At 39.5% G+C, this 18320-nt stretch overlaps 1 protein-coding gene across 1 annotated transcript; it reads left to right on the forward strand.

Moving 5' to 3' along the window:
* Positions 1-10292: 10292 nt before the first annotated feature.
* H1-4 (H1.4 linker histone, cluster member) lies at positions 10293-14172 on the forward strand. The gene has a single exon (XM_021180447.2). It carries the CDS (start codon positions 10368-10370, stop codon positions 11025-11027), a length of 660 nt encoding a protein of 219 aa, XP_021036106.1. The 5' UTR covers positions 10293-10367; the 3' UTR covers positions 11028-14172.
* The last annotated feature ends 4148 nt before the right edge of the window (positions 14173-18320 follow it).

An 18320-nucleotide genomic window follows, 5' to 3' on the forward strand; every position in this document is an offset into this window, starting at 1 on the left:
TTTCCACATTGCTGTTCATCACTGAAAGAATTCAGGACTGGAACTCAAGCAGGTCAGGGAGCAGGAGCTGATACAGAGGCCATGGAGGGATGTTCCTTACTGGTTTGCTTCCCCTGGCTTGCTCATCCTGCTCTCTTATAGAAGAAAGACTACCAGCCCAGGGATGGTCCCACCCACAAGGGGCCTTTCCCCCTAGATCACTAATTGAGAAAATGCCTTAAGCAGTTGAATCTCATGAAGGCATTTCCTCAACTGAAGTTCCTTTCTCTGTGATAACTCCAGGTGTGTCAAGTTGGCACAAAACTAGCCAGTACACCCACCTTCAGTGTGACAGCACCATTCCTTAGTTCAGAGTCCTGCATTGGACCAAAAAGAGTTTAGGAGCATTTGCCTTTCTCTACTCCTTGACTGTGGACACAAGATGGCCAGCAGCTTTGAATGCCTGTAGCCATTTCTTCCCAAGTATGATGACCTACACCTCAGATCTATTAGCCAAAATGAACTCTCTTCCCTTAATTTGCCCTTTCAAGCATTTTATCATAGCAACAAGACAAGTAACTTATACACATTTGTTGGGAAATTTGTTACATAGTAATAACTCTGCAAAGAGTCTATCTGTTTAACCATTTCTGCTAAACCACCAGTATTTATGAATTAAGATCCTATTTAATAGATAATGCTTTGATTTTCAAACCAGCAGAGACATATAATATAGAGTACAGAAAAATAGATCAAGTAATAATCACAATATTGCTAGAACATGTATTTTGAAAGTCCTCAAAAAACCGGCGGGTTGAAGATTTAGTGCCCACCCTTTAATGCTAGTGGGAAAACATAGAACCTGTAGAAAGCAGGGCCTAGTGGGAGGACACTAAATTATTAAAGTGTATATGAGGATGCCAGGCAACAGTCTCTCCTGTTCTCTCTCGTTTTCTGAGCAGCCATAAGATAAATAGTTTTCCACCATTATATACAACTTCAACATAGTCCTCAAAACAATGGAGCAAGCCAACCAAGCCCACACCAAAACAGCCAAAGCAAACCTTTCTTCTCTTTATAAGTTGATTTCGTCAGACACTTGGCCGCAGTAACAGAAATCTAACTAGTAGATAGAGGAGGAAGAAATCCAAAAGTAATCTCTTCTTTCTCACTGAGATCTCTTTATTAAAGGCGCCAATGAGCTCTTTAAATACATAAATGATAAAGATGTTAATTAGGAAAATGATTATGGAACAAAGTTTAACATTAATGGGAAGGTAGTTCACATCTCTGAAAGCATTTTTTCATACATGTCATCTTGGAGAATATCCTTATTTCCAGAATTAGGTTTGTGTACTGCTCATAAGAACAGCATGTACATGAACACTTAAGATCTCCTGGCCCAAGGAAGCAAATACTAAAACGTTCATCCCTATATACAAACATTGTCCACCTACATATTTTTGGGAAAAAAAAAAAAAAAAGGTTAACTTGCTGTAAATTTCAAAGGATTCCATCCAAGCATCCCATAGTAACTGGGCAGCCTCTATCAAGCTTATTATTATTATTGTTTATTATTGTTGTTATTATCATTATTTATATTAAAATGGAATCCGGGGACTGAAGTGTTGGCTCCCTGGTTAACAGCACAGCACCAACACTGGGTGGTTCACTACTGCCTATAAATCTACTTCATGGAGATCCAATGTCCTCTTCTGGCCTCTAAAGGCACTGCAGGCATGTAGCACACAGATACATCCAGGCAAAACACTGACACAGAAAATAAACCTTTTTAAAACTCAAAAAGAAGGAATAATGGAAAAGTTAAATGTAGAATGTAATAAGTGTAAAAGGGGTATCTATTAATACTATCTATTAATACTTCAAATTTTTGTTTTAAATAGGTCATACAAATGTGAATGTGTTTGAGGGAGTCAATGATATAAAATGTGTTTGCTTATGAAGCTTATTAACAAAATGAGTTCCTAAAAAGAATAACTAGTCAGTTACTAAATTACAGTAATGTAATGTAAATAAATGCAACAGTAATGTAAACCATTAATGTTTAGGCTACTCATTCCCATATAACAAAGAACCCACAAAATTTAGCCACTTAAAGAAACATTTGACTTTGCCCACTCCGTTTAACTTGAAAGGTCAGGCTATATGTTCCTGTCCTGGGGGGCTTGCACAGTGATCGTCTTCTGGGAAGTGATTAGACTCTGAGGCTCTTTTGTTTTGTTTTGCTTTTGTTTTTTGTTTTTTTTTTTTTTTGTTTTTTGTTTTTTGTTTGTTTGTTTTTCCAGACAGGGTTTCTCTGTAGCCCTGGCTGTCCTGGAAATCACTTTGTAGACCTCAATAATGTGTTAGTCTCCTGCTGGGTTGGTAAAATAGAGTGACTGAGGAATGGGGAAAAGTAGAAGATAAGGACCTACCTAGAGGAACTAGGTCACTAGGGACATACCCTGCAAAGATGTATCTGGTACCCTACTCCTCTGTTACCCATTTCCCAGCTACTATGAAGCAAGAAGTATCCTCCACAGCACACTTCTGCCACTATGAAGTTCTGCCTCAGCAGACATTCACATCCATGGAGCAAGAAAGTTCTAAAGCCTTGAACAGAGACCAATCTCTCCTTAAGCTGTCTCTTGTGTCTCTGTAAGTGGTGAAGAGTCTAACCCTCCTAACAGAGATGTTGCAATCAGAAGTTCAGACAGGGTACAGAGGAGTCAGTTTGTCCTTGTGCCTTGTTATGCAGAACTTCAACTAAATGTGTAAATAAATATTCTGGGCTACTTTTATTATATGAAGCAGCCTCTACATCAGTGGTTCTCAACCTGTGGGCCATGACCCCTTTGTGGGTTGTTGGATGACCTTTTCACACGGACCACATATCAGATACTCTGTATATCAGATAGGTCCATCATGATTTATAACAGTAACACAATTACAGTTATGAAGCAGCGATGAAAATAATGTTGTGGTTGGGGTCACCACAACTTGAAGAAGTGTATTAAAGGCCACAGCATTAGGATCTCTGAGAAGCACTAGAGAGTTAGGAAAGAGGCAGCCTGGACTTGTGGACATGGTTACACTCACCTGTAATGCCAGCAATTCAGAGCCGCGGGGCAGGAAGATTATAAATGCCATGTTGATAGAACACCTTCTGCCTAAGAAAAAAGAACAACAACAGCCCAAAACAAAAACAAAACACTAAAGGAAATCTCTTGTTAAAGAAAACAAAACAAAACAAAACAAAAAGCAAATAAGCCCCACTCCCAACAATAAGGAACAAAACACTAACTCTGATGTTATTTCAAATTATTTTCGAATAATTTCAAAAGCAAGGCAAATTGAACCATATTGCTCAAGGATACATGTATATAATAAATTAATAAAGAAAAATAGCCGGGCGTGGTGGCGCACGCCTTTAATCCCAGCACTCGGGAGGCAGAGGCAGGCGAATTTCTGAGTTCGAGGCCAGCCTGGTCTACAAAGTGAGTGCCAGGACAGCCAGGGCTACACAGAGAAACCCTGTCTCGAAAAACCAAAAAAAAATAAAAATAAAGAAAAATAAATGTAAATTATTTCACTAAAAGTCCAGGTTATGAGAATGAAGAACAGTATCTGAATTATTGAAGACATTAGCACCAGGAAAAAAAAAACTACCAAAAAAAAAAAAACTTTAGAAAATACATAAATACATGCAGATTTAGAAGATTTAGACACAAGAATGAAAAATCTACCACTCTGAGGAAAGCTTTATTCTGAATTATTTTTATTTGTAGAAAAGTTGCAAGGAGCATGCAAGAATTTCCTTATTTCCTTCAAAAGGCTTTCAGCAATGTTGATATTTTATATAGCTGCATATACTTATCAAGAATAGGAAATAGATATTGATACAATATTAACTAAACTTCAGATATTTCCCCAAATTCCACAGATTCCACTAGTGTCCTTTGTTAGCTCCTAGACATGATTCAGAATATCACATGGAATTTAGTTTTTGTTTTTCTTTTGTCTCTTCCTATCTGCAAGGGTTTGTCGGTGGGATTTTATTTTCAAGTTCACACAATACGGAGTCAATTGATAAGACAGGTCTCAATTAAAGTATGACCCAGTGTTTTTTAATTAATTTTATAATATTAATTGAAGTATGGTCTGTGGCTATGTCTGTGAGAGGTCTTCTTGATTGCTGATTGAGAAGTGCACCTTTGGGGAGGTGATTCTGCCTTGTATAAGAAAGCTGACTGAACGCATGAAAGCCAGCCAGTGGATGCAAGCCAGTAAGCAGCTTTCCTCCATGGCGTCTACTAGCTCCTGCCATGAGTTCATGGCTTCACTTCCCTCGGTGATGGACTGGGGCATATAAGATTTAAATCCCTTTTTCTCCCTGTGGTGGTTTGAATAAGAATGGCTCCCATAGGCTCAGATATTTGAAGTCACCAGGGAGTGAAACTCTAATAGGATTAGAAGGATTAGAAGGTGTGGCCTTATTAGAGAAAAGTGTGTCACTGGGGTGGGTTTTAAGGTTTTAAAAGCCCATGAAAGACACACACACACATTAGGATACAGCACTCTACTTCTCGATCACTCTGCCTGCTGCCATAATGATAATGCACTAAACTTAAGAAACTATAAGCAAGCAAGCCCCAATTAAAGGCTTTCTTGTAGAAGAGTCGCCTTGATTATGGTGTCTCCTCAAAGGAATAGAATAATGACCAGGATAATATCCAAGTTACTTTGGTCCATGGTCTTTATCACAGCAACAGGAAGGCAAACTAGGAGATATATATATATTTTTTTTTTCAGGAAACATTGTCAAAATGGGGAAGCTCATTTCTTGAAATGAGGAGTGAATGGCATAGATATGTCTTATTACTTAATAGTACTTACCTTACTAGGTCAATGTGGTTTCTATTGGAGTTCTTTACTATGGACTATCTTCATCTTCATACCTAAGAAATCTTTCAGGAAAGTTATGTAAAATTCTGGGAACCCTGCCCTTCCACATCCATCATAGATTATATCTATCTATAAGAGCATAATAGTGATTACATGATAGTCGTTTTTCCTTCTGCATCTATTAAATAGACTTAAACCAAATAAAAGTTTCTCTATACCTCTATGTATTTTTGATATAAATTTATATATTTAATATATTGGACATATATAATATTGATATATGTAATATGTATGTTATTCTATGGGCCATGTATATTATAAATAATATATTATTAATTAATAACATAATGATAATAATATATGTAAGATTATATATTATATATTGTTATATATAATATATTATTCTATGGGTTAAAATTGAAAACAAATTCTTTCTTTCTTCCTTTCTTTCTTTCTTTTTTTCTTTCTTTCTTTCTTTCTCTTTCTTTCCTTCTCCTCCTCCTCCTCCTCCTCCTTCTTTTTTTTTTTTTGATCTCATTCTCTAACTTTGCACTATATTCCAGGCACATTGAACTCTACCACTAGCCATGAAATCCACCAAACTTCAATAAGGAATTCAAGTTCCTTTTGTTGGTGAATGATGTATAAAAGCCACATCAGTGTGGTAGTTGCCACTAGAAAGTGACCTACTTCTATGCTTCATTAGCTGTCAGAGAAGACTGACCTTTCCAAGTTCATTCTCAGACCTGTGTTCTAATTCTATAAATGTGGTGACAGTTTTCAGTAATTTCTAGTATCTCATTTTCTACAACATGGAATGTTATAAATGTTTGTCCAATTCTAATGTCTAGAAACAGCTGTTTAAATCAATAATGTATATTCCTGAAGAAGCACTCCCACAAGATCACAGCATGGAGAGATGAATCTTTGTAGCTTTGGGCTTACAGTATTCAGTTACTAGTTTTCCTTTTTCCTTTATCTTTCTTAATACCACAGTGTTATCATGGTTATATGTCAATGTGTATATTCTATTAGATTCCTACTGGGTTTTTTTTTTTTTTTTTTTTTTTTTTTTTTGGTTTTACGAGACAGGGTTTCTCTGTATAGCCCTGGCTGTCCTGGAGCTCACTTTGTAGACCAGGCTGGCCTTGAACTCAGAAATCCGCCTGCCTCTGCCTCCCAAGTGCTGGGATTAAAGGCGTGCGCCACCACGCCCGGCTATCCTACTGGTTTTAATCACTTATTTAAGAGCTTGTTTTGCCTGCATATCAAACTTTGTTACAGTTGCAATTCAGAGTTCTATGAAAGGATATACTAAAGAAAATGTCCTCTTTTCCCATTACTGTTTCTTTCTCCTCTACCTCCTATATGTAAGCAATCTCTTTAGTTTTTACTTTATCTTCTTGGTATTTATTCTATACAGATGAACAAAAAGTATCTTTCTTGCTGTGCCTTCTTTATCACAGAGTATCATATTATGAATATTCTTTTGGAATATCTTATTACTTAAATGTTTTTCCAGTAATTTAGTCCAAATTAGTTTATAGAGATCTTCCTGAGACATTTTGTAGCTTCATAGTATTCCCTTATGTGAAAATACCCGTGTTTGTTCAACCACCCACATTTAGATGGACACAGAAGTTATTTCTGGTTTTTACAATTCCAAATACTATTGCAAGGAATACCTCTGCGTATACAACGCACAACTTTATTTTTTTATTTAAATAAAAAGAAAAGTGATGTCTGGGGTTTAAAAAAAAAAGTTACTGTCTATTATAAAACATCTCTTCCACAAGCTCTGCCTTGAAAACACTACCCTTGAGATCATACATAGCATCATAACAAAATGACAACAAACTCAAAATTGTAGAGGAAAAGGAACCAAGTTCATGCCTCTTATTCTTGCGATTCTATAAATCATGTTGTTCCTCTTACAAGAGTTGCTATTCAATCCAAAGCAGAAATGATCAGAGTGTTCTGCATCTCTAACACTCCAGAATGCTTAGAAGTTTTTGCTTTTTAAAGTCAGACAAGGGGGCTGGTGAGATGGCTCAGTGGGTAAGAGCACCCGACTGCTCTTCCGAAGGTCTGGAGTTCAAATCCCAGCAACCACATGGTGGCTCACAACCATCCATAACGAGATCTGACTCCCTCTTCTGGACAGCTACAGTGTACTTACATATAATAAATAAATAAATAAAGTCAGACAGGAATAGTGGGTTACACACAGGAATAGTGGGTTACACCTATCACCCTGGGACATAGGAGGCTGAAACAGGATTGTCGAGTGCAAGTGAAGTCCTGTACATGTGTATTTGACATAAGCATAGTCATATTGAAGACTGGTGCATTAGACCCATGGGGGTGGCAAGCCCTTCCTCCAGTGAAGCTCAGTTGAGAGTAAATACAAAAAATGTCAACCATTGCTTTTTTCCCCATTTCCCCTGCCCCAGATGATGTAGTCCCTACTTTTATCCTCCATTCCTACCAAGATTTCTCTTGACCCGGTTGTACACAAACCCTGCCTCCTTGTTCAGCTGTATGCAGTACCCTATCTTCCTAGCATGTGCTCACATTCTGTAGGTGTGTACATGCCCATATTTTTGCCAGTGTTGTAGATAATATTGGTTGGGAGCTTGGCACACCTGGGAAGAGGGAGTTGCCCCCATCAAATTGGACTATGGACATATTTGTGAGCCATTTTCTAGATTTCTAATTGATATAGGAGGATCCAGTGTGTTGTAGTCAGTACCATCCATAGGCAAGTAAGACTGAGTTATATAAGTTATAGATAGATAGATAGATAGATAGATAGATATAGATATAGATATAGATATAGATATAGATATATACATATATATCCATGTGCCAAGGACCAACCCATTAAATAGCTTTCTTCAATTGGTTTATGGTCAAACTGATGCCTTTGTTTTCTTCTTGGCTTCCCTGGATGATAGACTATAACCTGTAAGCTGAAGTCAGCCCTTCCCCCCCACCCCAAGCTGCTTTTGGCCATGGAGTTTATTATAACAAAGGGAAGCAAACTAGAACAACAGGCAAGCCTGTATTTCCACAGAAATACTGACATGACAAGGGGTATGTTTGCCTCATTTCATCCCAGTTACAGATAGAGAGCAGTGGCTCTCAGATATGTCTGGGTACCAGCATGTTATGAGAAACTCTAACACTCCTATTTTTAGACATATGGAGATTCACTAGTCAGAATCAGCTGTATAAGAGTTTGTAATTTGTAGTTAAAATACCAGAATGAAGATTCACATATACATGTGTACTTTTGCTATTGCTTACTTGCCTAGCAGATTAATGTAAAAGCATAAAGTATTTTTATATTGTTCCTATCTCATTATTTAAAAAAAAAAAGTATCAAAAACCCCTGATTTAATGATAGTCAAGGTTCACTGCCTTCTCTGCCAAGCAAGCAGTTTAAGGAGAAAGCATAGCGGACTCGAATTGTATCGAAATTCAGGGAGTTTAATCCCTGCCCCCATCTTGAAGTCAATGAGAAACAAGAAACCAAAGAAAGATATTGGAGAACAAATACTAATGTGTTCTACCATTTGCAGGAAGGTTTTTTGTTGTTAACAAAAAGGGGTTAAATCCCCACTTTTCAATGTCAAACACCCATACAGTTTCCCTGCTCTGCTTCAGAGTTTTAATGAATACCAAAGTTTGCATTTGTTAATAAATGAAGGTGAAAATATACATTATAACATAGAAATATTGATAATATGAATCACTTTTATATAAAATTCATTATTAAAGATAATACCACAAGATCTTTAAAACCCCTCATGGACACTGTGTTGAACTGCTGAGTTCCTCTATTTGCATTGCTTTTGTGTGTGGAGGTTTAGGATAGTAGAATTGATAATGTGTTGTTAGAGACAACAGTATCACAAAACAAAAGCCATCACATCATACTATTGTATAACATAACATTGTATCTTACACTATTGTAAACATTGTATCTTATACTATCGGTTCTTATACTATTGTATAATATACTATTTTATAATATAACAATGTATCTTGTCTCTGTAGTGGGAGTCTTGTAATTTCTGAATATAATTCCAACCAAACATCCCAGAAATAATTACTGTCACTGGGCTATCATTGATCTTCTAGTCGTTACCTTGGTTGAACAGCTACATAAATAAAACAACCCATTTAACACCTTGCAAGGCATGTCTTTGATTCTGTTTGAATGTCTTCTCAAATATGATTCTAAGATTAAATCTTAACCCCTCATTTACCCTGAATGTCAGTTACATTCGAGGAGATCCTCGAAACATTATTCCCATGTTTCCATAAGGAGTAGCCATATATGGAGAGCAGCTGTTCAATAACGGGGCTAGGATTCTGTAACGACGGCAGTAGAGATGTTCTGAGCTATATTTCTCATGTGTTTTTCTCTTGATCAATGGTTCAGTTATCTAGTTTTAATATACCACATTACAATTTAGTCCTAAAACATGTCAGAAGACATGTTTTAGGACTAAAACATGCAAGACCCAAGAGAAATTCCTCAAAGTAAATCCCACCTTCATTCCCAAAGACTTTGAAAACAGCATTTATATGTTACTTGGAAATTAGTTATTTTTTATGTCTGCACCATAGGCATGTTTTGTACTCTCCCCCGACCCCAATACTCTGAATTTGAGGTACCTCAACCCAAAGGAGTAGTTTGTCCAGAGAAATAGAAAAGCAACAGCCCCGCCCCCAACCCTTGGGAACAGAAAGAAAAGAATCATACTAAGAAATTATTTAAAAACTTAGGAGAAGCGGCAGAAATAAAACCATAGATATATAGACTCATGGCCTAGGAGAGAAGAATTTAACTCAAAATGGTAAATAATCTGTTAAGCATTGAACTAAACCAGTTTGATGAACTCAAATGCCCTCTGCTCAATAGGCAGGACTCTCGGAGGAGCCTGTGTTACTTCCTTCACTTAAGTGCAGATTTGTAATAAAAATCATAATGCCAAAGGCAAGGTTTTGGGCTACACAAGAAGCTAACCACTTGGAGAATCGTCTTTGATGGGTCAGAAAACTGTACAGTCCAAGATCAGTTTATAATTTACGAAGAAAATAGAAAGTTTTGTTTCTCTGAGTTGAAATTTGCTGAACACCGCAGGAAATATTGCAAGTTTTTGGCAGAAGGCTTAATGCTTTGCTCACTTTTTGAGATGTGCATGAAGCCCAAGACTTCGGGGAACATTATTTTTAAAAAATCGGGCAAATCGATGTAGGGAATTTTGACATTTTTAGCTTTTTTTGAGGTGTAACAAACACAACTCCGCATCTGAGAGGACACTCCGCGGCTGCCAGCGAGGCGGGCTGGACAGCGCACCAATCACGGCGCAGCTCCGCCCTATATAAACGGGCGGGCGCAGCGCCGCGGCCCGAGTCCTGGCCAGTCCCTCTGCTTCCGGCTCGAGTTCTCTCTTCTCACACGCTTCGCCATGTCCGAGACCGCGCCTGCTGCGCCCGCTGCACCGGCCCCCGCCGAGAAGACACCCGTCAAGAAGAAGGCCCGCAAGGCCGCAGGTGGCGCGAAGCGCAAAACCTCCGGACCCCCGGTGTCCGAACTCATCACCAAGGCTGTGGCCGCCTCCAAGGAGCGCAGCGGCGTGTCCCTGGCCGCGCTCAAGAAGGCGCTGGCGGCCGCGGGGTACGATGTGGAGAAGAACAACAGCCGCATCAAGCTCGGCCTGAAGAGCCTGGTGAGCAAGGGCATCCTGGTGCAGACCAAGGGCACCGGCGCCTCCGGTTCCTTCAAACTCAACAAGAAGGCGGCTTCCGGTGAGGCTAAGCCCAAAGCAAAAAGGGCAGGCGCGGCCAAGGCGAAGAAGCCCGCGGGCGCAGCCAAGAAGCCCAAGAAGGCTGCGGGGACAGCCACCGCCAAGAAGAGCACCAAGAAGACTCCAAAGAAAGCGAAGAAGCCAGCTGCAGCTGCAGGAGCCAAAAAAGCTAAGAGCCCGAAGAAGGCAAAGGCGACTAAGGCTAAGAAGGCGCCCAAGAGCCCTGCCAAGGCGAAAACGGTAAAGCCCAAAGCGGCCAAACCAAAAACCTCCAAGCCTAAGGCAGCTAAGCCAAAGAAAACCGCAGCCAAGAAAAAGTAAATTTTCTTTGGCCAACTGCTTAGCCCAACAACCCAAAGGCTCTTTTCAGAGCCACCCACAACTCTCAGTAAAAGAGCTGTTGCACATTCAGAGGGGGTGTGGTTAGGGTGGGAACAACCTAGTGGGCTGAGCTTAGCAGAGGAGGCTGGGGATATGTGGGTGTGCGCAATGCTGTTAACTCTAGCGTAGCTATCTGAAGGCAAAGTTACTAGGTCTGTACATAATCTCGCGCGTGTGTGTGGTGGTGAGAAAGTTCATATCCCACAAGTGACCCTTAGAGACAATGGGAATGAGGTAGTTTACTCCCGGCTGCCACGTCGATATGCAGCTGAGAAGGGAGATAGAATAATTTAGAGATAGAATCTTAAGCATTGAGCGATTCAGTGCGTAAAGAGCAGGATCGATGTCCTGACAACCCCCACCCGCATCTCACCTCAGTTCTGACTGCTGAAATCAAGCATACAAACCCATCTAGAGTACTCTTTTTGTGTTTCCCCGTGTTTGATAGCGATCGTGCTTAAATAGGTTAGCTATAGCAGATTTGTGCAGTTTAATTCGTACGTCCCGATTGGTGAAAGCGAAGTGACAAGACAGCCAATGAGACAGTAGACCTTCAAGTGTCGTTTACGTTCCTGTTCGTGACGAAACACTAAAACTAACCCAATCCTGAAAGAAATCTTATTAACCTCATTTGAATACTGCGTAATGTAAAAGAATGTGGTGTACCTGGTGACGGAGTAGGTATTTTACCAAATGTTTAGTGTACCCATGGGAGGGAGTTAAATTTTACACAATCCCTGAGCTGGCGAAGTCCGAGCCTGCCCCATAGAAGGATTCTTAGAAGCTGCCATCAACAAACAGAAGGAGGGCAAGGAGCGCAAACGCTAATGAAAGGAGAGCTTCTGGCAAGTGTATAACGTGCTGAAGCAGGTGAGCCCCGACATGAGCATCTTATCCAAAGCCATGGGCATCAATTACATTTTAAAGCGCATTGCCTGCGTCGTGCCGCATTACAAAAAGCGAGTAACTGTCATATCTCAGTTGATCCAGACTGCGATTCTCCTGCATTGCCCAGGAAGCTGGCAAAGCACCAAGACTGTTACCAAGAAAACAAACCAAGTAGGTATTTTCACGAATGATTTCAAGGACTTTAAAGAGCCAGGAATTCTTTCAACAAATGAGTTGTCGTTGTTTCAAGTATCCTTAAACTTAAAACTATGCGTTTTTTTTTTTTCCTCAATCTGTTGGACATGTGGTCAAGAAGTATAGGCCAAATTAGCCCGGAATTTTCAATCCCTCCCAAGTGAAATTTATTCCCGTGTACTACCATGCCCGCCAGGGTTCTCATGCTTCAAACTTGTGTTTATGTGAACTCGGAGGTGTCCTGGAAATGAGGGTGATCGTAATGGTTTCAGGGAACCACACACTCACTGGCACATACATCCACATGGCATACAAGTTCAGAATAGTTAATTCGCTATCAATTATAGGTACTAAAATTAACTAAAGATGTTTTAAGCATGCAGCTTTTTATTCGTGTGCTTATGTATCCAAGTCCCTCTTCTAGAGACTGAACCGACCTTAGCGTCCCGAGATTGCCCTCCTTGAGCACAAATGAGCACTCTCAAACAATTTCATTTCAATTGGAGCTTTTGCTTTCTTCCTCATTCCAACCCACAACCTTTTCTTTCTATAAGGTATGTGTCTTATAGAAAAGGGGTTTAAGACAAGAGTTCCCACAGAAATGTGGTTGTTTGTAGATGCTTGCTTTGCAAGCAGGCCAGTTTCAATGTGACTGGATTTGCCACTGGCAGAGATTATGCTCTGGCAGAAGGAAAAGCAATCTGGGATGATCAGGTTCTCTGTTACTGTATCTTAAACAGTTACTTAGTTCACATCTTTGAGTAGCTTTCAACAAGTATGTGTCCTAGGTGCCCCTTGCCCATAGTGGTGGCGCACTCCTTACACCTGGAAAGCAGGAAGCAGGCTGAAGCCAGAAGGAGGAAAATCCAGGTCTGTCAGATGTAGCTGTGTCTTCACCAGGCAGACTGGCATCTTGTGCTTAGGGAAGAGATGATGGCAGAGAAAATAAATCAAGGAAATAGAGAGGCTGGGAAGTAGTGTGGCTAGGAGAAAAGCAAATACAGGTTTTTCAAAAATCTCAACATGGATCAGGTCGAATTTGAAGTATACTGGATAGGATGGAGGAAGCAGTGAATTTAGAACCTCACGAACTCACACCTTCACAAACAATAACAGGGTCATGTTGTGGGGATAGACTGTTGAATAATGACACATTTGATACCTCTATGGACAAAAAAAAAAAATCTTAATGATGTTTTCCTTTTACAAAATATGACACTACTCAGGTCAAGTGACATGGCCTGTGTGAAACCCCAAGATCTACAGCTGACTTTTGCCCTGCCTAAACTCTGGTACATAAGGTATTACTTTGACCTTCAAGTAGAGCCTTAAACAGCATCTTGAGCTAGTGATGTTGAGGCGCCAGACAAAAGATCTTTCTTCAGCAGAAAATGAAAGTTCACACTGCCAAGCACAACTACACCGAAAAGCTCAAGCTCTGAACTTGGCTCTGGATCAGGCTTACATTCCAGAATACAAATCAACAGATACAGTAGCTAAACTGGACATTTAATTAAGGTTTTGCTAAGGTACTCTTGTGTCTTGGAGCATGAGGGAGATCCAGTACTAATTACTTATTACTTTGCATTCTTCCAACTGTGCATCAGTGTATGAGGTAGAAACACTGGGATCATTGCTGAGAATTTTCTAAAGTTGATGGATTTTCAAGACAAGAAATAAATAAATGAAAATTATTACAAGATGCTCATCATGTTATGCTGACTCAAACTATAAGCTCTTAACAAATACAGTACTCATTGTCTGGTGGTCCTCTTCTGGCCTCCTGGGGTACACATGCAATGTACATATGTAAATATAGACATATGTATAAATCATACACATACAATAAAAATAATAAATTTCTCGAAAGGAAAGAAAGCCATAGGATGTGGTGGTGCAGGCCTTTAATCCCAGCCACCTAGGAGTCAGAAGCAGGCAGATCTCTATGAGTTTGGGAGACTGGTCTACAAATCAAGCCTGCAAAGACCACATAGAGAGAGAGAGAGAGAGAGAGAGCATGAAGGAAAGAAAAAGAAAAGCTAACATCATTGTCCTTTCCATAATAATGATTTGGGAGTTTTTAACTCAAAATATTTGCATGAATATGTGTTTAGCGTTTACTGAGTTGCAATTTCCTTCCATCTTTTAATTCTCAGTAATTAGTTATGAATTCTATCCTTTCTCTTTTGGCATCACATGAAATTACATGCTACATTTTCTTGACCTCTTTAAAGAAATAGAGTTGGAGTTCCTAATGTTGGCTCTCGCTTGCATTTATAAGACAGGTATTTTTTGTTCATGATGAGTTATTTAATTAAACTATGTCTTAATTAGATAAAATACATTTTTGTTAACATTTTACATGAATTCTTTCCAACTTATTTTCACATATGAATTTTTTCTTTGAGGGCTACCTTCCCTAGGTTTTGCCATTAAGATTATGACAGCTTCATAGTCTTGTTTATCTATTGCTATATGAAGAAAGAAGGAAAGGAAGAGAAGAGAGAGAGAGAGAAAGAGAGAGAGAGAAAGAAAGAAAGAAAGAAAGAAAGAAAGAAAGAAAGAAAGAAAGAGAGAGAGAGAGAAAGAAAGAAAGATAGAAAGAAAGAAGAGAGAGAGAGAGTGGAAGGAAGGAAGGAAGGAAGGAAGGAAGGAAGGAAGGAAGGAAGGAAGGAAGGAAGGAAGAAGTCCAAACAGGAATACTTAAATCAGTGAGTAACTATCATTTATTGTCTCCTGTGAGTCAAAAGTTAAGTGGGAGCTTAAACCAAATGGATCTCTCCTGAGGGTGAATCAGATTGAACCATTGACTGTGGTCATCCAAGAGCTTTGAAATATGGGAATGTTCCAAAGAGCTTCCACATTTACCATCCCGGGCTCTTTAGAAATCTCGTTGACCATCTTCAAAACAAAGAATTCCAGTATGGAAGGCTCTAACAAGAAGATTACTGATAATCCCAGCCACTCTGGTCTACATAGTATGTCCTTGTCTCAGGAAAAGAAAAGGGGGTGGGGGGTGGCAGAGGGGGAGTGGGGAGGAGCCAGGTGGATCTCTGTGAGTTCTAGGTCAGCCAGGTTCATATAGTAAAACCTTATCTTTAAAAGGAAAAAGGAAGGAAGGAAGGAAGGAAGGAAGGAAGGAAGGAAGGAAGGAAGGAAGGAAGGAAGGAAGGAAGGAAGGAAATAATGGAGGGAAAAGGCAGCTCAATCTAATGAATGAAATCACAGAAAGCAGAAAAGTGGAATGCGCAACATTTTGGTCACTGAAGTTGTAGCTCAGCGTCTAGCATACTTGACCAGCATGCATGAAGCCTTGAGTTTGACTCCTAGCATTACATAAATGGAGCATAGCAATGGATGCTGGCAAATCTGCTCTACACGGAATTCAAAGTTGCCTACTCTGACTTGTAAAAAATTGAATTAATTCGTCTGAGAAACTGCAAACTATAAAACAAATTTGCAAAAACTAATTGTTGGTATTGTCTAACATAGGTTTGACCAGTCTGCTCTTAAGAAATAAATGGTAATTAAAACAAGAAAATGCATACTTATAAGATAATTACATCTCAATACTGTAGCATGTAACATGATAAGAAAATAATATGGATTAACAAATTAATGGGTTTTATGAGATGGAGAGATGGCTCCGCAGTTAAGAGCACTGACTGCTCTTCTAGAGGTCCAGAGGTCCCAGCAACCACATGGTGGCTCACAACCATTTGCAATGGAGTCTGTTGACCTCTTCTGGTGTGTCTGAAGAGAGCAATAGTATTCTCATCTACATAAAATAAATAAATAAATAAATCTTTTAAAAATATAAATAAAAATTAAAAAATTAATGGGTTTTCAAGTTATGCAGAACGTGGAGGCAGTGACAGGAAGATCAATGTAACTTCAAGGCCAGTCTTGGTCTGCATAGGGAGTTCCAGGATAGCCAGGGAAATCAAAGCAAGAAAATAAAATAAAGCTAGACCCAAACTTAATTAATTTGTAAAGTATAAGACTAGTAATTGACAAAATTTTAAGTATAATATTGGAAACATAAGATAAAAAATTAAGAATTGGAAAAAAAGAGAAGAAACAAAATAGAAGATTTAGTCCTATAGAAGCACAAAGCAATGACCCTGTGATTGGCACGCTTGAGAGGTGGGGACAGGGGAATCAGGAACTCAGGATCGAAAGTTAATTCAAGTAGAGCTTGGATTACATAGTAAATACATGGCAAGAGCCTGTGTCCAATAAAGAAATGAATGAAAGGGAGCTGGAGAGATGGCTCAGCGGTTAAGAGCAATTCTGAAGGTCCTGAGTTCAAATCCCAGCCACCACATGGTGGCTCACTACCACCTGTAATGAGAGCTGACACCCTCTTCTGGTGTGTGTCTGAAGACAGCTACAGTGTACTTAGATATAAAAATAAATAAATCTTAAAAAGAAATGAATGAATGAAAGAATAGCTATTGTACACAAAGTTATAGAGCATTACAACAAAATAGCACATATTAAAAGCAGCCAAGACACAGTGCAGAATGGAAGATGCTTTCAAGCACATTGTCATCTCTGAGCAAGACAAGCAAGACAAAACCATGTGCCCTTCTGAAGAAAGTACAAGGGCTTGAGATAGAAGTGAATGCTATAATGGAGAATCCATGGTGTACTTCACCTGAGAACTTTGATGTCCCACTAACGTTCCTCATGGAAAGGAGCACATATTTGCATGGAGACATATATCTCATATACACTGAGATACATAGCAACACCCTCATTCAGCTGGATGGGTAGTTCATGGCCAAAGGCCAGAATCAAATCACTGTTGTTGGACCATACAAGGCAACACAGTGAGTAAAGGTTATGAGTTGATATGTGGATAGCCAGGTAGCTTACCAACAGGCCAGAGGCCAAGAGATGGAACAGCAGATCCAGAACAAACTACATTCAGGGCAGTCATGCAGCTCTGGCCAGTCTCCAGCTAACAGAATGAAAGGGGCCACCTGATCTTCTCTAGGAATCTAGAGTGTAAAGAAATCTTTCCCAGACTGAGAAATGGGTAAAGGATAGTAAAGACTTGAGTTGGTGCATATTCTGTCTCCCAATAAAACAACCTACTGAATGAAACAAAATAGATACATATTGATACATATTGACAGTCAGGGAAAACCACAGGACCTTGACTATGAAACTTGTTCCTAGGCCTCAATCTCCTGCAACCGAGTGAGTGCTTACACTGCTAAACTTCAATTTCTTTCTGTCCAAAGATAGACATGGCGCTGTCAATGTTTCCACCACAAGTGATACCAATAGACTGACCAGAGCAGTTCATGGTCACTGGGAAACAAGACAGCCTTCAAAGGTATGATTATTTGAATGAGAACACCCTCCATAGATTCATATTTGGTCCACAGTTGGTGCAACTGTTTAGGAAGTAATAATAAGTGTGGCCTTGTTAGAGGAGTTATGTCACTGGAGGTAGACTTTAAGGTTCAGAACTCTCCAGTCATGCCCCGTTAGCTTTCTCTGCCTCATTTATGGACCAATTTGTAACCCTCAGCTCTTCCTGCCACCATGCTTTTATTCCACCATCAGGGACTCTCTAACCCTTGAGTCGAGTTTTGAGTTGACTTGACTAGTTAAAATGTCTCCACCCCTGGGATAGCTTCTGATCAAAGGTGACATATCCTCTTACATCTCCGTGTTTATCTTCCTCTACTCAGATTCATGACAGTTAGTACTAATACACGGTGACTGATTGTCCCTAATACCCATCACCAAGACTACACATGACAAGACAAGCCAGAGGTAAAGGGATGTCACTTTTTTTAACAGTTAAGGCCCTTCCATACATAGACAAGGAAGTATTTGTAGGATGCCTTAATTAATTCATTTTAAATGCACACAGGCCTATGGCAACTGGGCTAGAGGACAAAGATGAGGTGTTAAATGGTTTAATTGTATGAATGATCCAAACTGCTCTGCTAGTGCTATTTTAAGGATTGAGATAACTCACAAATCTCTGGTTACTTAGCTGCTAGTTGGGGGATATTAGCCATTGCTTATGTTTTTCATTCCACTGACTTAAAATAAAGATGGAGAAGCTCTTTCAGATCACAAATTAAAGAAATTAAACAAGACGAATCAACTCTGTATAATTGGCAC

This window comes from Mus caroli, unplaced genomic scaffold (assembly GCF_978045245.1).
Source record: "Mus caroli unplaced genomic scaffold, Mus_caroli_1 scaffold_15, whole genome shotgun sequence".
NCBI classification, from domain to species: domain Eukaryota; kingdom Metazoa; phylum Chordata; class Mammalia; order Rodentia; family Muridae; genus Mus; species Mus caroli.